This window comes from Hyperolius riggenbachi, chromosome 2 (genome assembly GCF_040937935.1).
Source record: "Hyperolius riggenbachi isolate aHypRig1 chromosome 2, aHypRig1.pri, whole genome shotgun sequence".
Lineage (NCBI taxonomy): Eukaryota > Metazoa > Chordata > Amphibia > Anura > Hyperoliidae > Hyperolius > Hyperolius riggenbachi.
Window position 1 is genome coordinate 247,485,667 of NC_090647.1, and position 24,961 is coordinate 247,510,627.

The 24,961-nt window shown below is 42.3% G+C and overlaps 1 protein-coding gene across 2 annotated transcripts in view; it reads left to right on the forward strand.

Moving 5' to 3' along the window:
* Positions 1–24,961, forward strand: part of TRAT1 (T cell receptor associated transmembrane adaptor 1) — a 44,434-nt gene that overhangs the window by 16,924 nt on the left and 2,549 nt on the right. Inside the window, exons 2-5 of one of the 2 annotated variants that reach the window (XM_068265326.1) lie at positions 3,583–3,702; positions 5,583–5,619; positions 8,721–8,779; positions 13,122–13,189. In XM_068265326.1, coding sequence (XP_068121427.1) covers positions 3,583–3,702; positions 5,583–5,619; positions 8,721–8,779; positions 13,122–13,189 — 284 coding nt within the window. The remainder of the gene's footprint in view (positions 1–3,582; positions 3,703–5,582; positions 5,620–8,720; positions 8,780–13,121; positions 13,190–24,961) is intronic. The other variant, XM_068265327.1, reaches the window with a different exon arrangement.

Here is a 24,961-nt window from a genome sequence, read left to right on the forward strand (position 1 = left end):
ATTATGACTTCTCTATAGAATAACACTTTGTATTTAACACAAAAAATAGGGAGGTATCTGGGGAGACTGGAAATTTAAATTCATTCTGTAGCTTCCATTATGATGCTAAAATTCTTATTGGAGGGTGTGTCCTGGGGATGGGAGGAGAAGTGAGAGGAGTTTCTCCTAGGAGCAGCATGGGTGTATATAGTTTGGTTCTATTTTATGTTCTTTTTCTTCTTTAGGGAACTGTATCTGATGGTTACTTGGTTTGCAAACCAACTATATGTTCTGTGTATGGTTACGGGTAAATGTACCTTGACGGACCTGAACCCTACCATATGTTTACGTTTACTTATTATATATTTGGTGCAATCTCTGATGTTATCTATGTACAATTGTATATCAAATGTAGAAAGGAAGATCCGCAGAACACAACAGGTTGAGGTAAAAAAGGCTGATGAGTTTATTCGAAAAAATCCACAGACAGTGCAATAAAATCACAGGATCAACTGACGCGTATCGGGCCTACCATCTGCCCTTAGTCGTAGTTAAAAGTGAACCTGTACAGGAGGGAGTTTATATGTGGCCGGGGGAGAGAAGATTCCACCCCTGGAAACACACAAGCTGCCCCTTAAAGAGACATACATCCCAGCATTTGCAATACAAAAAATACAATAATAACATCAAAAGTACTAGATAAAAGATGTAAAAAAAATGATTGCACTGTCTGTGGATTTTTTCGAATAAACTCATCAGCCTTTTTTACCTCAACCTGTTGTGTTCTGCGGATCTTCCTTTCTACATTTGTCCTGCTATGGTCTGCTATGGTCTGGCTTGCCTGATCCTGCACCGATTGGTATGATGGTTGGGGGTAGAGCGTCATGAACTTTCCCATTACAATTGTATATCATTGGATGGCTGCACCTGTACATCTATATTGTTTACGAATTTATAAAAAAAATTGGGATCTGTTTCACAAATGTGTGTGACATTTTGTATAAACAATAACTTTATCTTGTTTCTATCTCTGCCCCCCAATAAAAATTGCTTTACAAAAAAGTATCTACTATGAGAAAACTAAGGAGAAAAAGTGAATTGGATTGAGCCCATCCCATCCTAGGAAATATTTTTTTAATCTTCTATTAAATTAACTTTTCAGCACTTTGCAATTGAAAAAGTACCAAAAAATAAATTAAAAAGTACTATCAAAATTATTTGAGTATTTTCTTGTTTGCTGGTGGTTGAAAATGCATTTTATTGACAAGGTTTGAACATATCACCTGGGAGAAAACTCATGAGGAAAAGTTAATTGCATATGGGCCCTTGGGCCCTATGCAATTACCAAACTCGCCAGCGCTAAGTGCTGGCGAGTTCTTAAATTAGGCGTCAGCAAGGTCGCCTAATGCAATTGCATTTAACACCCCCCAGGGCGGAAAAGAACTCGCTTGGGCGATATAATCGCCCAGCAAGTTCCTTTCCCCCTATGCAATTGCATTTTGCACCCCCCAGGAAGATAGGTGCTAACTTTTCACCTGCTCTGAGCAGGCGAAAAGACCTATCGCTGCTGTCAGCGGGCTGATTTTGGCATCTGGGAGCCTCCTTTACTAAGGAAACCCCAGATGCCAGTGATTTAAATAGGTAAAGGAGTCAGCTTTGACTCCTTACCTATTTAAAATGTAACAAAAAAACATACCTCCATCGTTCCCGTCTCGCCGCATGTCCCACGCCGCTCCTCCGCTCATCTCTGTGACTGTGAGTATTCTTGGAGCCGGCAAAGCATCTTTGAGTATCCCGCCGGGGCTCCCCATTCGTCCACTAGGTGGCCCAATGAGAATCATCCTGATTCTCATTGGTCCAATTAGAATCAGGATGATTCTCATTGGGCCACCTAGTGGACGAATGGGGAGCCCCGGCGGGAGACTCAAAGATGCTTTGCCGGCTCCAAGAATACTCACAGTCACAGAGATGAGCGGAGGAGCGGCGTGGGACATGCGGTGAGACGGGAACGATGGAGGTATGTATCTTCTGAAGGTCCCGCGGTAGCGACGAGCGGCAGAAGGCGACGGGCGGCGGTATGAGCCTTGCAACGATGCGCTGGCTTTTGCGACGATGCGCGCGCATCTTCCCGGGAGCGAGGCAGCAGTGTTGTGGTGCTGAAGGACAGCTCCACGGCACAAATGCCTCACTCCACATCGCTGGCCACACAGGAGCATCGCTCGGCGAATACCTAGTTTTTGCCTGAGTTATGCTCCTTTATGCAAGGACATCGCTTAGGTGAAACTGGCAATTGAATTTGCCGGTAAATCCTGAGCGATGTGAGGTGATAAGAAGCTCGCATGTTTTCAGCTTCTTATCTCCTCGAATTGCATATGGCCCCTTGTCTCTTACTCTGGAAAGGTTCCTTAGTTACACCACTAGCAGCACAGCAATATTTAAATCCTACTGCTTCACATGGAAGGAAAACATGGTAATAGATGATAAAAAAAACAGGCCTTAAAACTCTTTTGGTTTCTTTAAGCTTTAAAAACCTTAAAGGGAAGGTCCAAGCAAAAAAAAAAAAATGAGTTTCACTTACCTGGGGCTTCTACCAGCCCCATGCAGCCATCCTGTGCCCTCGTAGTCACTCACTGCTGCTCCAGTCCCCCGCTGGCAGCTTTCTGACCTCGGAGGTCAGGGCCGAATTGCGTACATTTTTACACATTCCCGCTAGTGCAGGAACATTAACACATACATTTTTACGCGTTAGTGGTGCAACACGTACATTTTTGTTCCTGCACTAGCTGGAATGCGTAAAAATGTATGCAATGTGGCCCTGACCTCCGAGGTCAGAAAGCTGCCAGCGGGGGACTGGAGCAGCAGTGAGTGACTACGAGGGCACAGGATGGCTACATGGGGCTAGTAGAAGCCCCAGGTAAGTGAAACTCATTTTTTTTTTTTTGCTTGGACCTTCCCTTTAAATAGACACTGAACTGAAAATAAAAAGTCAAAATAACCATACACAGGTCATACTTACCTCCTGTGTAGTCTACTTCTCAATCTCTTTCTCCTCTCCTACGTCCCATTTGTCCACTGTGATCAATGGAATTCTCCGTCCTCCATTTTAAAAATGGCCATTACCCCATAACCGCTTCCTGGTCAGCACACTGTTAAACTGTAATATCACCCACTTGAGCCATAGGGAAACATAGACATTACCTTGCACATTCAGTTGTAACTGACAGCTGCTGATATATAACTGACAGCAACTGGTATATTTCAGTTCTGACAAAATGTTATCAGAACTGGAAAGGATCACTAAAAGAAGAAAATGGTGAGCTTCTGAGAGGAAATGACAGTAAGGTTAGTATGTAATATTCATTTGCAGCTACGGCATGTGTTTATTTTAAATTATTTTACTCGCTTCAGGTTCCCTTTAAGGGCCTTGAGGGCGTGTTTTTTTTATAACCAAAAAATTAGTTAATAAAACATGATACCATATTTAGTTGCTCTCTATCTTTCTATGACCTCAAACTGATTTAAAGATTTTTTTTTCCCATGTTCACAATGCACAGTATATATAAGCGATGTATCTGACACACCTTTGTCACATTCTATCTACAGATACTCCTGCTAGTAATGTAAAATGCATTGAATACCAGGTGCCATTAGTGATCCTGTCTGTGGCTTTCATGTCTTTGTTGACTATTAACATCGTACACTTTGCTAAAAAACATAAAAAGGGTAAGTGTTTTTTTGTTTTTGTTTTTTTTAAACAAAAATACTAATAGTTATGTTAAAACATATTTACAAGCTTTCACTGGGGAAAATATTTGGTTACATTTGGCCAACACTAGCAATACCTGGGTCACCTTAGATACACTGGATACTCTGACTCAGAAATATACACAGTACACTATGGGACATGATGAATTCAAATAACAGAGCTGAATTTTGTGAATGTTGCATTTGAGAGGGCACAGATGTGTCTATTCTTTGCTTTATACCTTGAAATAGAGGGACAGAACATCTCAAAACTTTGGACGGATTTAGAGCAGCATTGATAAAGTATTGCTTTATAGACTTTACTGAGGACTGCCAACAACCCTTTCCAACTTTTTCCTTTGGATTTTCCTTCTCACTGCAACTGCCCTTCACATTTGCACCACATACATCTGTCCTCCCAGTAGCATCAATAGGTCACTAGGTATTCAAGGACCACAGCAGTCCAGGTTTGCTGCAGGAGATGGGGAGGCTGCTGGACATGAATGAGCCAAACGGTGAGCATAGTCTATTTTTTTAACAGGCACGTCTGAGCACCCATGACTGACCATGGCCAGATTCAGATGTGACTCCATGGGGGTGGGGATATGGGGCACCTTCCAAATGCTAGCACCTGGTCAGTATACAGAAGCAGTTGACAGGTGGTGTATTTACCCCCTTCAGCCTCCCGTGGGAAAGTGGTCTAACTGTGTTTGGGGGAGACCGTACACTGACTAACAGGAGTGGTCAATGAGATACTAATAATTCTAAGTTGATGTAAATGTGGTTTGCCTTGTGGCATGGCACGTATTAGTGGATTTTAAAAGAAAACCCAAGGTGACATGATGAGATAATGTAGACATGTGTATGTACAGTACCAAGCACACTGATGACTATGCTGTGTTCCTTTTTTTCTTTCTCTGCCTGAAAGAGTTAAGCATCAGGTATGTAAGTGACAGTTTCTGTCTGGGTCAGGACCGGGTTGGGACTACAGAGTAACCCTCACTGATAACGAATTACAACCATAAAACATTTTCCTAGCAGAAAAGCGCTTCTGAGAGCAGGAAACAGATAGAAAGGGTCATTAGTTCATAGATTTTAGCTCTGGCATACTTCAATGAATGTGTCATTGAGCAGAAACAATGAAACAGTAAAAACTTACAAATTGGATTTAAATATAAAATAAAACTGTGGGATATCTTAAGTCATTTCTAGGAGAAGGAGGATAGATACAATTGTTTATCTCATCAGTCTATTTTCACTTCGGGTGTCCTTTAAGGTGTTCCTCAGGTGCCCACAGGCATAAAAATCTAAGTATAGCCCAAACATTCAAAAATGACATGACACCAGGTTGCACCTAAAAGTGATTTTTTTTTTTTAACAATCTTTACTTTGAAAGGCAAAACAAGGAAAAGTACAACACTCGTCAATATCTGTCTAACCCCCGTATGGGGCATTAGAACCAACAGTGTTACGTATAATGAGCATTAGACAGGTAATCATTAGAGCCTTACACTTTTTTTTCAGTCAGGAAGCATTCCTTCCTATTGCATTAAAAGGCATCATAAAGCCATCCAAATTATTTTATTGCTTGGAAAAAGGGTAGAAAAAAATCCTCCTGACAAATGCTGGGGGAAGTGGGGGAGGGAGGGGGGGGAGGGTGGTTGTTGAAATCTGTATTTTGTAGTGTGTTGCTCTATGGTGATAGGGAAAGTCACGTTATCATGATATAGTTAAACGGTAATAAAGTAGCCGTTGGTAACAAACTATAATAATACAAAATATCATGTTGATCATTACAGAACGATGTGTCCTCTGACACACTAGTAGTTTATTTTCAACCGTTTACTTCTCTTTTACAGGAAAAGAAATGAAATATTACAGCCAGTGTACCATAAGGTATGTAGCTGGAGGTATGCTGGGAAATAGTCCTCTTGATGTGAATATATTGTGTAGTAAATGGGCAGCTGAGGTGCTAAGGCTAGCTGGTATTTGATCTTCACAGAAGTGCCTAAAGGCAGTAACCAAAGTGACAGAAAAGTGACGTTATTTAACAGGTTGTGCAGAAGGTCCAAGTCACTGAATCCAAAGCCAAAATACATAATAAACTGCAAATTCCACTGGCCAGGGGAAAGACATTATAGTGTTTTATGATTTAGGTGTCAGGTTGTCCTGTACTCACTGTACAGACGTAGTACCGGTTTCACTTTCACGGAGATTTTATTTGCAATTTTTTACCATTTCATTTTAAAACTTATTAGGGCTTCCTGCCATTCATTCCTGATAATGAACAGAAAATATCTTACATGGTCTCTTTTCTTCTATGTAGTGTTGGTGTTTTAATGTTCAGGTTTGACCTGAAAAGCTCAGTCTCCTGTATAAGCATCCTAAATTGCTGTTTTTTCTCCCTGCTAATTAAAAAGGCACAATTTTTACACGCTCACCCTGGGAGCAATTTAGCCAAGAAACTGTCCTACCTACCCGTCACAACATTCCAACATAGAATGGAGAACATGAAGCCAAGCAATGAAAACCCAGAGCTTCTAGATCTTTATTGTAAAGTGTGAGTCATAGTAAAAGGGTATGCAATGGTAGCAACTGCACCAGGGCCCCTGGACCAGAGGGCCACTGGGGGTCCTTCAACTGCTTTATTAGTTCTTTATTGGGGCTATGCTGATAATGATCACCTCTAGATGGACGGTCCTTTGATTAGTTGTAACCATTAAGACTCTTCTCCTCTCCAACCTACACCCCTCTGACATTGCAGCTGTCCTTGGCAGATTTTGGTGCGCCACAGGCTTGAGACAGAACAATATATAACTCACACTGGGGCCCACAGTTCCTAAGCTACACCACTGGTAAAGTGTGTTTACTGGTGTCTGTGTCACACCTTGTAAGAGTCACGTAACTAGTACTGGACTTCCAAGGTTTTGAGGAGAAACATAGTATTTTAGATGTCTGTAAAATTATTTGAAGGAAACCTGTAACAAAACAAGGCAAAGGTTAGACACTTACCTAGAGAGAAGCCACTGGATGATCTAAAGGCTTCTCCAACCCTCCTGCTGCCCAACGCTGCTTGCCAGGACCTTTTTTTTCTTCACGGCTGTGCACCCGTCTGTGTACGAGCACGGCCGCACTGCAAAGGCACAAAGGAGTCCCGTGTCTGTGCAGGAGCTCGGAGGGGGGGGGGGGGGAAAGCCTCGCACAAGCAGCCTCATGCTACTGTGCAGGCTGGCATTGCAGACAGGATCATAGCCGTGTTAACATATTTGAAAAGCCTTTGTCGAATTTGTTTGGAGGGTCCCAGCACTAGATCCGTGGGAGTGAGGAGGATGGGGAAGCCCCTGGAGTATCTGGAGGCTTCCTACTGCTGAAGTAAGTATCTAAATTTTGCCTCTTTTTTTTTCTCCTCACAGGTACACTTCAACACAAACAGGACACCACGTTCACGAAATCACAATGTTGAAGAAACCTATTTGCCTTCATAAAACATTAGTTACCTTCACAATATGCACTATTAGCAAGGGTTGAGGACAAACTTAGTAAACACTGCATTTCAGATTGACAATTCCACATGTAATAGAGGATGCACTGTATTAATGGATACACAAGGTGACATGTGACATGATGAGATAGACATGGGTATGTAACTAGGCTGGGTTCCTTTTTTCTGCAGCTGTCACACCCACAAAGCCTGGCAATTCACCAAAGAAATGGCATGCTTCTGTTCATGTCATCAGAATCTCAATATTTGTAGCTGAGGAAATATCCTTTCATTCAAAAAGTTAACATTTGAACACTGTGATCACTAAGCCATGTTAATGGTGTTTTGAGATCTGTGTCTTGAGATGGGTATTACATACTTTCTGGTGCAGGAGAAGTTTAGCTATGGCCTCACCTATGTTAACTTATGCATTGGAGCAGGGGATGGTATATTGTCATGTAAGTGGGCAGGAGATGAGGCCATAACACACATATCACTGTTCCTGCCCATCTGATTGCAATGCAGTATTGTAAAGCTGGCCATGCACTGTTGTATTGCCAAACAATAAGGCAAACAGTTCAATCCCTGTCTCTTCAGAGTCAGACCAGGGAGGGATTGATCTGTTTGCCAGAATCCCTCCATACACGGAAGTGTTAGATACAGTGCAACGCTATGGGCCATTGACCCCCTCTGAATTCTCTTACGATCAATGTGGCTCGATTGTAAGGGGATTGATATAACCAGCAGTTTTGATCACTGTAAATGAATTGGCCTGGAAAAATCAATGTGTGTATTCCCAGCTTTAGTGGTTAGGGCATAATTTCTGTGGGGACAACCATGCCCAGTGCCCAACATCATGCCTGCTCCAAAACAGAGGTTGGTGTATGGTCAGGTGGGGGACATGGATATAGCTATGTTACTACCGCAGTTGTACTCCTATACTCATATACCAGAAAGTACTGATAAAAGAACAACCAACTCTTTCCAGCTACAAATAGTTTTTTCCTGTGCAGTGTAGGGAGTATGTTTGGTAAGACTGCATACAATGGACACTATCATAGGTTCTATTTTAGTGAACTCTGGAAGTTATATGATTGATGTAATATTATGAGGATGGTTCTTGGTTTAAATTAAAATGAACTACATGTGAAATTCTGAATCTGAAATGCAGTGTTTCTCAAAAATGTCTTGACTACTGCTAACAGTACATACCGTGAAGGTAGTCTCACATATGCAAATACATTCATGCCTGCTTCTGTGTGACTTATTGCCCTGTGTGTGTACCCACAGGGAAATTATTCTGTGAATGTATTGCATGCAGGTTTTCTGATATGTGTAGCCATAATCATTATTTTACAATAAGCACAAACATATTTTTTGTAGGTTATACAAGAGGATGTAGAAAGGAACATTTCTATACATAAGAATGAGACTTTGTGACTAGATGCATTTTTATGTACTGTGAGTGTTCCATATGGCAATTCATTTTATGAATAACACATTTCTTAATCTACAGTTATGATCAGTGTATCGAAAATAACCCAATTTATGGCAATTTGGATCAACTCATTCTTGGTAAGTTGATATGAGAATTTGCTCAGTTTCACATAGATGACTTCTAATTTAAAGCTTAACGCAAACCTGACCCAAACCCGAACTGTGACAGTAAAGATATGAATAGAATACTTACTCCCTGCTATCTATTTTCCTCTCTCTGTGGATCCCATTCATTGTGGCTCACATCATAAACATGTCTCCTCCATCTTTCAAATTGTGCCAACCCTGGAAGAACTTCCAGGTCAACGCTCCCTGTTTCATGCAATTTGCGCTCTCATTCTCTCCATTCACAATCAAGAGAGCAGCAAGGAGACGGGCAAGGGGCCTGTAAGAGGCTGGCAATGGGTGAGATTGGTAGGGGCTAATCTCAGGGGCGAACCGCAGGGTAACCTCTTCCACTTCCTGTTTCAAAGGTTGACTTTCACAGAAACCAACCGATCCGAGCACACAGAGGTTTGTACCTTGGTTGCAAACATACCTCTGAGCTCATTTTAAAAGTTAGATCCGGGTCAGGTGTCCTTTAAAGGAATACTATCGATTCACATATTTTTTTCAATTGACACAGGAATTGTTTGGGAAGTGCTGCTAAGTACTGGTGTATACATTTTAGTAGCAAGTTCTTTGTTTACTGTTATCAAAATACATTCAAACTTTACTGACGCCAAAACTGACGGCTGACTGAGCCATGAGGAGAGGGGAAATTCCCCTCACACTTGATAAGTTAACTCTATGTGTAACTCTGCATGTGACAGAGAGAACAGCTGCAGCTTCTGTGTCCTGTGTTTCTGACTGACGTGGCTGAAGAGAGCAGAGGAAATGTAACTAATTGTCACAGCTTTTCATACAGTTTTTGCTTTCAGAGTTTGATATGTTTGACATTTGCTTTCTGTAGTCCGATATGCAACTCTGGCTGTGCATTGAAGCAGACACCCCTTCTGCAATTGATTTGTCCCAATATAGCTAAATCCTACCCTCAATAAATTACAGCTTTTGCCTCTGATATTTAACATGAAAAGTAGGAAAATGTTTACACAGCTACTTAGACATTATTTGCACACTGTAATTTTAAAACACTTGGGTATCGATAGTATTCCTTTACGGCTAAGTTTCTGCTTTGTGTGATGCCTGTGTTGGATTAGTGCAATGCTCTACATTATTTTTCAGAGCATGAAGAATTGCTTTGGCTTTTATGAGAACTACAAGAAATAGGACAAGTTTAGAACAGAGTTGAGGTGGGTGTTCCCAGAACATATATCCATTTTTGCTCAATTTTATTTTAAACATGTCCTATTTCTTGTAGTTCTCATAAAAACCATAGGATACAATGCAGAGCCCTTGTAAGCAATTACTACAAAGGACTCTGGGTCAGGCACTTGCATATAAAACTTCTATTTCTTGTTAGTTAATTGAATCCACTGCTAGTCACAAAAAAGGAAAGAAAGAAGTGTGGTTGATGCACCCGTTGTGTTTACAGATAAAATTATGCTTGCTTTTGAAGTGAACTGCTGCCATGTATATAATAGCTTTGATTTGGACTACAGATTTAGGGAACACCGAGTACGAGTAAGCATAAGAGGGAGTGTGTTTGAGAGATACAGCAGACTCCCCCTTGAGAAAGCCCGAGCGGAGGGGCAAAATGCGTCGGTGGGTGTGTCCCTGGTTCTGAGCGCTCCACGCCAGCCTCACCATGAGGGATTCCCATGTGGATAGCAAACGGACATGCAAATCGGAGGTGATACATGCCTGACAGCAGCCTGTGGAACTAGATGCAGCCAGTCTACCCCAGTGCACTGGTGCTGACCCTATCTCACATATGAGCGGAAATTACCAACACGATCCCTGGTATTCGAGTACTGGACTGTGGGAGTTGTGGCTAGTTCCAGAGGGAGCCTATTGAGATAAATTTTCATCCATGAAGTTTTGCAACTTCAACCATAACCGCTTTATTGTTGCAGCCCCAATTGAACATAACTTTGCATAACTCTGGAAACAAGAAGCACATATTGGTTGCACAGTGTGGGGTGTCATTGGTGAAGGTTTAAAGGGAACCTTAACTGAGAGGCATAGGGATGTTTCCTTTTTAAAAATACCAGTTGCCTGGTATTCCTGCTGATCTCTTTGGCTGCAGTAGTGGCTGAATCACAGACCTGAAACAAGCATGCAGCTAATCCAGTCTGACTTCAGTCAGAGCACCTGATCTGCATGCTTGTTGAGGGGCTGTGGCTAAAAGTATTAGAGACACGGGATGAGCAGGAGAGTCAGGCAACTGGTATTATTTTAAAAGGAAAAATCCATATCATTCTCAGTTTAGGTTCCCTTTAAAGGGACTTAAAGCGATAGAGCACGGACTGTTTGTATAGGCATCAGATGGGTGATGGTCACATGCATTTACTGCCGCTGTTCCCGCATATATAGATAGTGGCGCTCACTACCAGGAACACTGTTTTATATTGTATGTGGTTTAATAGCAAGAAGTATTGAATCAGGATGATGCCATTTATTGGCTTTAACTTAGAGATAAATAAAAAGTAAGCTTTCGGCTAATAATAAGCCTTCATCGGATTTAGTTCCTGCATATACTGACAAGAAGTTAAGAACCAATATGCAGGAACCAAGTCCGATGAAGGCTTATTATTAGCCGAAAGCTTACTTTTTATCTCTAAGTTAGCCAATAAATGGTATCATCCTGTCTCAAAACTTCTTGCTTTTACGAATGGCTAACATGGTACAACACTCTACTGCCTCTACTATGGCTATCAATCATAAAAGTGTTGTCGGTAAAGTAAATCCATGCGGGAAAACACCGCTGGCGGTATTTTAGACTTCTGGCTGCTCATTCATAAAAATGTATACAGTTGCAATAGCAGTGCGGAGATTTCCCGAACTAGGCTGGCGGTAGGCAGGCGGTAGGCTTGCGGAAGCACAGGAAGCTGCCGAGTTGATACATTTCTCCGTGTTCCGCTCTACTGCAGCTGCCTGGGAGGTCTGTGTCTGCATTAACTTAACATTGTTATTGCCACATCCAAGGGAGCGGTACTTCCCGACCTCACACTGCTTGCGGTAATCTTTATGAATTAACATTTTGTTAAATTTTTTACGATAATCACCGCATAAGGCGGTGATTTATCACTTTGCTCAGTAATGTCAGCTTTTCATGCGGAAAGAGCCTTTATGAATGCAGAATTTGCTAAGTGTTCGGTAAAGTCAGCAGTTTTAAGCATTTCCGCATGCGGAATGATAGCCTATGTGGTCTTAATGCAACTTTCTTGATATCACTCACTGCCAAGGCAGTAATTAAAAATGTTTATGTATAAGAAACCTCTGCAAAAAGTTTATAGTTTTGAAAACATATGTCCATCGAGTTTAAACAGAAAATAAGGTACAACGCTAGCCTGCACCCTCACATATCCCTGTTGATTGGTAGGTTTTACCCCAGTGCAAAGTGCTAATGAAATATATTCTTCATTAAAGTGGTTCCGAGGTGAACTTTTACTCATTGCATAATTGTGTTCCTTTTCCATTGTTTATAGGGCATTCCTCAAGCCAAATACTATTTGTTTTAATACTCTAATTCCCTATAAACTAAATAAACCATGCACACAGGTTTTCAGAGAGCCTTGGCAGTAGCAAGGGCTCATGGGAGCTCAGTCTGGGCAGGAGGAGGTGTTGAGCAATTGATTTCAGAAGCAGAGAGGAGGAGGGAGGAGGGGAGGATTAGGTTTTTTCACAGGCTTAGTGATCAAGATACAGATAAGCCTGCCTCTGTGTAATGTTTACAAACAACATGGCTGCTGTCATATCACAGGAATAAATCATTTTCTATTAAAGGTGTTTGCAGCTATATTTGCTGTGTAAACTATGTAAACTTTAGATAAGATATATAGACAAGTTACTTGTTAAAGTTAGTTTTTCATCTCGGATCCGCTTTAATATTGCCATTTAGACCCCTTCCAAATGCAATAAATGCTCTGCTCACTACATACAAAGTAGTAACACTATGGCCTCAATTCACGGAGCATTATCAAACGTTTATCAAACACTTTATCAAACGTTTGATAATTTACCTCATGGGTAAAATCTCATTTTGAATTCACTAAGGTGTTATATATTTGTTGAACGTTTTATCGGTAAAACATTCGATAAATATACAACACCTTAGTGAATTTAAAATGAGATTTTACCCATGAGGTAAATTATCAAACATTTGATAAAGTGTTTGATAAACGTTTGATAATGCTCCGTGAATTGAGGCCTATGTATTTGTTTTACTATGCAACGGAAAAACTTGTCTTTTGCTGATAAAATGTTTGTAAAATAGGTTAATTACAACATATTGTTTTTCTAACATCTCTTTTCTTAGAGGAAACTGAAGCCTACTGTTATGAACCAATGGCGACAGCCCATGAAAGACACCAGGAGGATGTGCAGGTACAATTCATATACAAACTGTAGCAGTAGAATGAAAAGCACTGGGCACCCAAGTTGAACGCTTCAAAATGTATTCCAACAGGTACATACAGACAGATATGGCATTAATGGGTAGTGATAAAAGGCCGAACAGCCGTTTCACTGGCTTTTACCCGCTTCCTCAGAGACCTGGTCCCTGAGGAAGCGGTAAAAAGAACGTGAAACGGCTGTTAGGCCTTCTGTCACTACCCATTAATGCCATATATGTCTGTATGTACCTGTTGGAATAAATTCTGAAGCATTCATCTTTGGTGCCCAGTGCTTTCATTCTACTGCTGCAATTAGTGAATCTGACTACTGTAAGTACAAAGGTGGCTTCGGACCCACGGTACAGTGCATCAGCCCATTATATGCCAGCCATTCTGTTTTCTTTCTCCTTCTTTGGTTTACTACAATTCATATACAGTATAATCTCATTATAGTATACAGGATCTTCTCAAAAAATTTGCATATTGTGATAAAGTTCATTATTTTCTGTAATGTACTGATAAACATTAGACTTTCATATATTTTACACAACTGAAGTAGTTCAAGCCTTTTATTGTTTTAATATTGATGATTTTGGCATACAGCTCATGAAAACCCAAATTTTCTATCTCAAAAAAATTAGCATATTTCATCCAATCAATAAAAGAAACATGTTTTTAAAACAAAAAAGTCAACCTTCAAATAATTATGTTCAGTTATGCACTCAATACTTGGTCGGGAATCCTTTTACAGAAATGACTGCTTCAATGCGGCGTGGCATGGAGGCAATCAGCCTGTGGCACTGCTCAGGTGTTATGGAGGCCCAGGATGCTTCGATAGCAGCCTTAAGCTCATCCAGAGTGTTGGGTCTTGCGTCTCTCAACTTTCTCTTCACAATATCCCACAGATTCTCTATGGGGTTCAGGTCAGGAGAGTTGGCAGGCCAATTGAACACAGTAATACCATGGTCAGTAAACAATTTACCAGTGGTTTTGGCACTGTGAGCAGGTGCCAGGTCGTGCTGAAAAATGAAATCTTCATCTCCATAAAGCTTTTCAGCAGATGGAAGCAGGAAGTGCTCCAAAATCTCCTGATAGCTAGCTGCATTGACTCTGCCTTTGATAAAACACAGTGGACCAACACCAGCAGCTGACATGGCACCCCAGACCATCACTGACTGTGGGTACTTGACACTAGACTTCAGGCATTTTGGCATTTTCCTCTCCCCAGTCTTCCTCTAGACTCTGGCACCTTGATTTCCGAATGACATGTAAAAGTTGCTTTCATCCAGAAAAAGTACTTTGGACCACTGAGCAACAGTCCAGTGCTGCTTCTCTGTAGCCCAGGTCAGGCGCTTCTGCCACTGTTTCTGGTTCAAAAGTGGGTCCATGCTTCCATCTGCTGAAAAGCTTTATGGAGATAAAGATTTCATTTTTCAGCACGACCTGGCACCTGCTCACAGTGCCAAAACCACTGGTAAATGGTTTACTGACCACGGTATTACTGTGCTCAATTGGCCTGCCAACTCTCCTGACCTGAACGCCATAGAGAATCTGTGGGATATTGTGAAGAGAAAGTTGAGAGACGCAAGACCCAACACTCTGGATGAGCTTAAGGCCGCTATGGAAGCATCCTGGGCCTCTATAACACCTGAGCAGTGCCACAGGCTGATTGCCTCCATGCCACACCGCATTGAAGCAGTCATTTCTGCAAAAGGATTCCCGACCAAGTATTGAGTGCATAACTGAACATCATTATTTGAAGGTTGACTTTTTTTGTTTTAAAATCACTTTTCTTTTATTGGTCGGATGAAATATGCTAATTTTTTGAGATGGGAAATTTGGATTTTCATGAGCTGTATGCCAAAATCATCAATATTAAAACAATAAAAGGCTTGAACTACTTCAGTTGTGTGTATTTGAATCTAAAATATATGAAAGTCTAATGTTTATCAGTAGTACATTACAGAAAATAATTAACTTTATCACAATATGCTAATTTTTTTAGAAGATCCTGTATTTACTATATCATAGTAACCTCGGATATAGTAAAATTTCTGGTATAGTAAACTAAATATCCAGGTCCCATCCAAGCACCACTATAAGTATACTACGCATTACATGTAGTATGGAAAACACTAACATAATAGAACTTCTGTTATACTGTAGTAAACCTGTTTTTTTTTTTTTTTTGGCCCATGTGGTAATCTGTATCCAGCTATAGTGGGAAGTGAGCAGGTGCATGTGTCATGCGTCAGTCGGAGACCCATGAGCTGTGGTCAGTGGATTGGCTGGCAGACAGTTGTAGTCTGCTCATTATCTGCATGCTACTGGGGGCCTGTGTTGATTACCTCAAAAGTACCAGCGGGTGAGACCTATGCTTCCTGTGTAAGCTGCTGCCTAATTACTGAGGGAACTGCCTGTCATCTGTGACTTGCTTGTGCATGGCTGCAATGGTACAGTATCATCTAGGCTGCACAGAGGAGCACACTATCAGTACTGTACGTACCTGCATTAACTAGTGAGACCTACGCTTCCTGTGCAAGCTGGTGCATGATTATTGCATGCAAATCCCTGCATTTTGAGCACTGTGCATTTTTATGTAGCTTAGACACTCTTCGTGCTCGCTTGCTGAATTGAAAAGAAAAAATGACTCCCAATTATTGACTAAATTACGATACAGTACTATAGTACAATTTATGTGCTTGATTATGAAAATTTCTGATATAGTAAACTATTTTGCCCTGTCCCTTGGAGTTTACTATGAGGGGATTTCTACTGTACCAGTTTTCTCAACATTAGAACAAGCCTTCCTTAGTTTAAATAAATTCTGTAACAATAAAAACTCCCCTAGGGGGTTTTCACCTCGGGTGGGTGAAGCCTCCGGATCCTATTGAGGCTTCCCCCGTCCTCCTCGATCCCACGGCGGCGGCGATGAAAAGATTTACCTTTTGGCTCGAGCGCAGGTGCAGTATCCGATCCTTCCCAGGCGGAAATAGCCGATCTCCGTCGGGCCGCTCTACTGTGCAGGCGCAAGTCTCCTGCGCCTGCGCAGTAGAGCGGACCCGACGGAGATCAGCTATTTCCGCCTATCTCCGTCAGAAGAGCCGCAACAGTACCCCCGCTGGAGCCTGGAAAGGTAAATATTGAACAGGCTGTCGGGTCTGTCAGGCCGCTGTTCGGAGGGCTGCAGCGAGACCCCCGTGGGACAGAGAAGGACGGAGAAGCCTCATTAGGATCCGGAGGCTTCCCCCTCCCGAGGTGAGTACCCCCCAGGGGACGTTTTTATTGTTAGAGTCTCTTTAATTTAATCTCTACCATGCTCTGCATAACATTATTTTACTAGTGTATAATCCATCACATCTTACAGGTCAGAGTTGCAAGATGTGCTGTTTTATGCAAATAAGCTTATGATTCTAATTCATATTTTGACACTTGCTTCAGGCACTAAAAGGCTATCCCTCCCTCTAAGCTCCCCTGAGAAAGAGCAATGAGGCAGAGCGTTTAATATTTACATCTCTTCATTAACTACCGAAGTACATAGTGAAAAAGATCAAAAATCACTCTCTGCAATGTAGCAAGCTGAACTGAAGGGACTATTTCTCTCAGTAATGTGGAGTTATTCTTTAAAATAGATACCCACTGTGCAGATATTTTGGCCTCAGCTGTTTATGTTCTTGGTCTGGAGCAAGCATACTGTAAGATAATTCAGAATACAAACATTAGAAAGATGAAACTTCATTAGTAATGATAAGCTTTGAAGTTACAGATTGCCCAGCAAGCTTATGGTGAACAAGAACTCCAAGGAGTGTGTAAGGGGCTAAAAATGACCCAAAAGCCCTCTCACAAAAAATACTATGCAAAACAGAAATTTGACTTCTTAAATCAGAAGGTATCTGCGATTATTTAGGTTGGAGTGAGCATGTGAGGTTTCCCACAATGCATCACTGCTGAATATGCAATATGCATGTTTTAGCCACACTTATGCAACATTCATACAGACTGTTTCGAGCTGGTTGATCCTCATGTCATGGATTAATATGGCTCTATGAGGTAGGACTTGAAACATCCAATGTCCTTTGTAACCCCTTACACATTCTTAGGAGTTCTGGTTCACTATGAGCTTGCTGGGCAATCTGTAACTCTGGGCGTTTTAAGTCCTACTTCATAGAGCCACATTAATCAATGCCATGCAGTGAAGAGGATCCATGAGTTCCGTTAGTGATTGGTAAATGCGGCGGATCCGTCGATACGGAATTATCGCAGACTCCCTATATTTGCATTCCCTTCAGGAGACCAGACCAGTTGGGTCCATATCAGACAGACTGATGTAAACAGATCCTATTAACATAGGATCCATTCGCATCCATTGGGATCTGTTCCATTTTGGTCCTCTAAAAAGGAACTTTTTTTTTTTTTTTTTTTTTAGGACAGTGTGAACTGAGCCTTACACTTGCTTATATGTCAATACGTGGATAATTGTGGATTCGTTTCTGGGACTGGGCACGGCTGCTCACCTGGAATGTTCATAGGAAGTGGGTTATCCGTACATAAAAAATGCAGTTTCCTAAAAAGCGGAAAATTGTATACTTACCTAACGGTAATTTTCCTTTCCTAATGCATCCATGGTAGCGCATTGGGTAGTGACCCCGCCCCACTACCCCATAGGACCAGTGAATATTAAATTGAATTGAGAGGAGGTGCTTGCTGTCTTTGTAACTATTAGACTCACCGAATAACGGGTGGGATCCATGTGCTACCATGGATGCTTGGAAAATTACCGTTAGGTAAGTATACAATTTTCTGCTTTCCTAATGCCTCCATGGTAGCACATTGGGATCTAACTAGTATTTAATAAGAGGGAGGGACACAGTAGTTTGCTGAAGAAAATAATAGAAATGTATTCCAAGGCAGAAACAGAGGAGGAGATAACTGCTCTCCCAAACTCTAGTGTAGTAGAAGAGGAAACATCAACTTTATAATGTGAAATAAACGTATTAATCGATGACCAATTTGCAGCTTGGCAAATCTTTGATGCAGATACATTTGAGTAGGCCGCCCAGGAGGAGGATATGCTTCTGGTTGAATGCGCCCCTATGTTGTCAGGAGGAGACAAATTGATAGCCCGGTATGCGTTTTGGATTAATTTCACCAACCACGAAGCTATCGTTCTTGAAGAAGCACTTTGGCCTTTTCTGTATCCCGCAGGGATGATGAACAGGTTATCAGCTTTGCGGAATGAATCTGTTGCCGAAACATAGGCTTTAGGGGCTCTCGAGACGTCAAGACAGTGTAAATTAGCATTTACTTCGTTTTGAAATGTTGGAAGAGACCACTCTTGGTTTATGTGGTATGTTGTTGAAACTTTTGGTAGGAATGAGTCCATAGGCCTGAGCTGTACTCTGTCATGAAAGAAAGATAGATATGGCTCCTTACAGCTTAACGCCTGGAGCTTTGAGACTCTTCGGGAGGATGTTATGGCCACGAGAAAAACTGTTTTTTAAGTGTCAAATTAAGCAATGAACACTCCTCAGTTGGTTCAAACGGGGTTCCAGAAAGATAGCTCAACACTAAAGGCAGATCCCACTTGGGAAAACACGCCCTCTTTGGAGGTTTGAGTTTAATCGCTGCCAGAAGAAACTGTTTGACTAGTGGATGCCAGGCCCATTTATAGTCAGTCAGAGCGGATAGTGCAGAAACTTGAACTTTGATCGCACTGTAACTTAAGCCTTTATCCAAACCCGTCTGAAGAAAGGAAAGTATATGGTGAGGTTGAGGATGTGCATAGTCGAAAGTGTTAATTTTTGCAAAGTCCACAAATCTGTTCCATATCCTATAATAGGAAGAGTTTGTTGAAGCTTTTCTGGCTTGTAAAAGAGTTGCGATGACCTCTGGTGTGTGCCCTAGACTTTCTAGTTTCCTCCTTTCAATCTCCAGACTGTCAAATTTAGTCGAGATGGATTTGGATGGAATATCAGACCTTGAGATAGTAGTTGTCTCCTGAGTGGTAGGATGAGAGGTTCCTCTATTGCCGGATGTAGCAATAGAGGATACCACGGGCGTCTAAGCCAGTTCGGTAGGACTGCCAGTAAGATTACTGGTTCTTGGCGAAGTCTCGAGTAATCTCTGTATCAATGGGACTGGTGGGAACACATACCCCATTGAGAAGTTCCACTGAGTCGTTAACGCATCTAGGGCTTCCGCCTGTTTGTATGGGTATCTTGCAAAGAATCTCTTGCACTTTGTGTTGTGGCTGGACGCCATCAAGTCGATTTCTGGAACTCCCCATCGTTGGCATATGAGATTGTAACATTGTAACATTGTAACATTCTTGACTCAGTGACCACTCGTTGTTGTCGAGATTCTTCCAACTGAGGAAGTCTGCTTCCCTGTTCAATCTCCCTGGGATGTAGATTGCCTTGAGAGATAGTAGCTTCTCCTTTGCAAGGGAAAAAAATTGGTCTATCTTCATCAGCGACTGACTTCGTGTGCCCCCTTGGTGTTGAATGTAAGAGACTGCTGTCTTGTTGTCTATTTTGAGAAGACAATTCTTGTTGTGTAGAAGATGTAGAAAGTGGGTGAGAGCATATAGCACTGCTCTAGGTTCTCGGGAGTTCGACGATTCCTTCTATGTAAGGAAGTCCCACTGACCTTGGACTGAGTGACTCTCGCAGGTGGCTCCCCAACCTCTCCTGCTGGCATCGGTTGTGATCACAATCGGTCGGTCGGGTACCAGTTGAACATGAGAGTGTATCTTGTCCCTCGATAGCCACCATTTCAAGCTGCTCTTCATCTGATGAGATATAGTAATGCGTTGGTTCATGCTCTGTTCCATTGCTTCAAGAAGCCAATCTGAAACGTTCGGATGTGAAAATGCGCCCACGGCAGCATAAGTATGGTCGCAGATAATGTTCCAGTGTTCTCCCCAGGCTCTTTTAGCCGAGTGCTCCACCCGGCTAGTTTTGGTGACCACCCGGCTGTCATCAGCTCACCTCCTCCTATACTGTAAGCAGAGTTGCTCACAGAAGCACTGGCCCTGCATTCTCATCTCGTCCCACCCGGCTACTTTTTCATGCCACCCGGCTGGAAAAAATTTCTGGGGAGGACACAGTCTTAGGCATTTCCTCGCAGAGCAGTAGTGGAGTTTCAGCATATCTTGCACTCTGTCCTGAATTTTTGGGATCTTCTCCAAAGGAATCGAGATTGAGTTGTAAGCTGTTTGAAATCGGGCCCCCAAAAAGACAAGGTCCTGTTTCGGTTCCATCTGACTCTTGTCGTTGTTGATTATCCAACCGAACTCTGTTAAGGTAGGGAGAAGAATTTCTCTGTGAAGTAGTAGATGATCTCGGTCGTTCGCTATCAGAAGTATATCGTCTAAGTAGTGGTATAGACGTAGACCTTGTTCTCTCAGTACTGCTATCAGGGATACTAACACCTTTGTGAAAGTTCTCGGGGCAGTCGAGATGCCGAATGGCAGGCACACAAACGGATATTGGTGTATTCCGACTGCAAAGCGTATATTTCTGCATTGTCTGTTGAATTGGGACGTGCAAATATGCGTCCTGTAAGTCGACGGAAAGCATCCAATCTCCAACTGTTATTGCTTGACTTATGGACTGCAGAGATTCCATTTTGAAAGTCTCCAGATGGATATAGTGATTTAGTCTTTTCAGATCTAGTACCGGCCTTAACTTTCCTGACTTCTTCTTGACTAGGAAGAGAGGGGAATAAAACCCCTGTCCCCTTTGATCTGAAGAAATAGGTGACACTGCCTGTCGATTAATTCTGCCAGATATGAGAATAAGACGTTTCTCTTCTCCTTCCCATGTGGGATGTTTGTTGGTATAAAGGTATGAGGTGGATTCTGTTTGAACGCCCAAGAATGACCTTCTGAAATCGTTCTTGTTACCCAGTGAGATTTTATTTATTTTCGCTTCCCATATGTGATGGAAAAGCTTTAGTCTGGCACCAACCGGTACTTCTTGGGCACACGTACCGTCAAAAAGATTTTTTCTGTGTTGATGTGGACTCCGTTGATTTCTGTTTAATTAGCTTATTCAAAGCTCCTTGCGTACTTCTCCAGTTCCGTTTAAAGTTTTTGTTCGGACGATAAGATCTTGGATTCTTGAATCGATTTTGTTGTTGAAAATTTGAACCTGGCCTAGCTTATTTCCTGTCTTGGGGAATGAGCCCAGGATTTTCCTCCTGAAACTCGACTTATGGCAGTATCCATCTTCTCCCCAAATAGTGACCTACCGTCATAAGGAATTTTGCACCAGGTTAGTTTCGAATTTTAATCTGCCGACCACGGCTTTAGCCATAGTGCACGTTTTGCAGTAACGCTATAGAGCATAGCACAGAAAGCGGATCTGATCACATCAAATGCTGCCTCTCCAATGAAGTCAGCGGATAATGTTAGATCATCAAGGGCAGAAATGATGGATTTTCAGTCCACGTCTGATTTTAAGGCTGCTTCTAGGTTGTCCGTCCAGGCTCTTATTGCTTTCCCGACGGATGCTAAAGCTATGCCTGGTCTACATGCACCTCCTGCCGCTATATAGGTCTTTTTCAAGTCCAGATCCGTTTTGCAGTGAAGTACATCTCTGAAAGATATGGCATCTTCGAGAGGGAGGGTCATATGCTTGGCAAGGCGCATGACAGAGGCGTCTACCACGGGAGCGTTGTCTAATGGTTTTGAATCCCGTTCTGTTAAGGGATACAGCTTTTGTAGCCTATTTGCTAAAGGTGTTTTTTTTTTTTTTTTTTTTTTTTTTTTTTGCCATTACTCATTCATAATATCTTCAACTTCCCCCATACATGGGAAAGAGTCCTTTACTTTAGTTTGTTGTTCATAAAATCTTCTTCTCCTTTTAGCTTTTATTTCTGGTTGTTCAGAGTCATCATCCGATTCCCACTCGATTGCTTCTCGAACCAATTTTATAAATGGCTGTACTAAGGAGAAATCAAAGCCACAAGGAACTTCATCTATCGAATCTTCCGGCGATGCTGTAGAGGTACTGGGATGTCCTTGTTCATCCCTAGAAGGCGTAGGACTCCATAGATTCCTGTACGGCCTTCTTTATGAGGTCCGAGACATCAATTGAGGATTGTTCTGGTTCCACAGGCATTTCTGCGAAACATCCTGCGCAGACAAGCTTTCCTGACATTACAGTGTCTCCGCAAGCCCAGCATCCGATCTGACTGGAAGGAGATTTTCGTCTTGGAGATCTACTTCTGCTCCTGTGCGCCGTATGTTTTGAAGTATGGCGTAAAGGCAATTTGTTTTTGGAGCGATGCTCAGTAGCCTTTGATGAATGGTGACGGGAAGGTGACTTCCTCTTGTTAGACTTTTTCTTCTTTGACGAAGTCCGTTTTCTTGGACTGTAACAATTGTCAATTTATGACTATTAGTATGGTGAATGCACTCCCAATAACTCTACACTTACCTGAACAGTCACCTACATATCAAGATGTCGCTGATCTGTATGAGGCGCATAGGTGTCCATAATAGCTGGTCAAAATATGACCGCTGAAAGAAGAAAGAGATTAAGAAGCAATAAGTTTATGCACCAGAAATTAGAGAAAAGATAGATGCTGCGGAATGACCAACCTGAAGAAGAATGATTTTCTTTTGTATTGGAAGGATTCAGCCAGAGACGCAGACTCATGCAGCAGCAGCAGCAACAGCGTGTATAGGCATGAAAGCGCTGGAAAATGCCGCTGCTCTGGCTTTTAAACTGTTCCTCTTCCTGGTTTCGTAAACCGGAAGCGGAAGTACGCGTCCACGCTTTACCCTGGAGCACATGACGTGTCAGGACCCCTCCTGCGTACTTTCAGTCACTCCGAGCGGCAGCGAGCAGAGACAGAGACAGACTCCGCCTCCTATGTCCCCATGCGTTCCAGAGGCCTGCATGGAAGGTAGAAAGTGGTGGAACGCACGCCGAGACGGCGGGGAGCGCACGAAAGGGAAGGAAAAGGGACACCTAGGCCGAAGTCTAACTTAAGAGTTGATTTACATGATGCAGGTAGACATGCAGCGATTTACACCAGAATTACACTGAACATCAAAGAACCCCCAAGACCAGCAGAATGGGGTGCCCCACATAAACCTAATTTATAGGCTGTACAGGGGACCATCACACAGGGGAGGCAAGTGTGTGGAGGCTGCAAGAAACAGAAGGTAGGTAAGTAAAGTAAAAAACTTCTGCAGCAAACGCAGGTACCTGGTTCTATGAGGTGAGGACTGGAAAAAAAGGCAGCGAGCACCTCCTCTCAATTCAATTTAATATTCACTGGTCCTATGGGGTAGTGGGGCTGGGTCACTACCCAATGTGCTACCATGCAGACATTAGGAAAGAGATTTCAGGGTAAATTGAAGTGCATTTTTTTTCATTAAAAAAACTCTGGTTAAACCACATATTTTCTTGTGAAACTGGGCTCATGATTTCTACCTACTTATCTCTGCTGATTACTCATATGGGAAAGCTGCTACACTTTTTTGTACAAGTAAAAATGTTAGCAATCTTCTCTATGGTTGCCTAGCAGGGGGTGATCGAGAAAGTGTTGGACATGTTTGTGAAAATGTCCCCAAACTTTCAGTAAATCCGCAAATTGTAAGTGAAAGTGAACCAGTTACGTGAGCTGCATTGAAGTCAGTGGCACCAACTTAAAGGGAACCTTAAGGCTGATAAAAAAAATGACTTTTACTCACCCGAGGCTCCTCTCAGCCTCCTGCAGCTGAACGGTGCCCTTGCCGTGTCCCTCCGATACACCTGGACTCGCCGGCAGCCACTTCCGGTTTGGCCGTCACTGGCCGACAGGCTGGGAACGCGGCTGATTATCCGCGTCCCCGGCCGCAATAGCGTCCTCTATAATGCTATTGCGTCCAGGGACGCGGATAATCAGCCGCGTTCCCAGTCTGTCGGCCGGTGACGGCTAAACCGGAAGTGGCCGCCAGCGAGTCCAGGTGTATCGGAGGGACACGGCGAGGGCACCGTTCAGCTGCAGGAGGCTGAGGGGAGCCTCGGGTGAGTAAAAGTCATTTTTTTTTCTCAGACTTAAGTATCCCTTTACGAGGTCTGTATAATATAATCATCAACATTTGCTAGGTAGGAAGAATAGTAGGAATAAGTTAATGCCAGTGTTTCAAAAAGACCTTGTAGTTTTTGAGAAAATTGTTTACTCTTAAAGTTACTCTAATAAAAAAAATGTGTTTCTAATGACAGATAATGCATCATACTCATCTGTATTGCAGCTGTACAGGACCTGTATTGACCAGTATAATGACCAACATGCAACCCTGGGATCAGTGTCATGATGCCCATACACAATGCAATAAAAACGTCTCAGGGCTGTGGAGTCGGAGTCGTGGAGTCGGGGCAATTTTGGGTGCCTGGAGTCGGAGTAGGGAAAAAAATGCACCGACTCCGACTCAGACTCCTAATGAATTTAAACTGTAATTAAAATAGAAAATATGATAAAATGTTCTATTTCTCAGATAATAGTCATCATAATTTATACATACAGTAATAGTTGTGCTTAGTCCACAAAAATGAAATAAACCAATCAAAATTAGTTACTTGTGCTGCTTCAATAAAGCAGTCCCCGTATTTTTAAAGTCAGATATACACATCTGATTGTGACTGTATATATGATGTGTACACAGGAATCTCTTATAGATACGAAATAACATCTATGCTGTAAGTATAAAGCCTGATGTGTAGCCGTGTCACTAATAGAGATGGTCAATGAGATGGAAATAATTCTG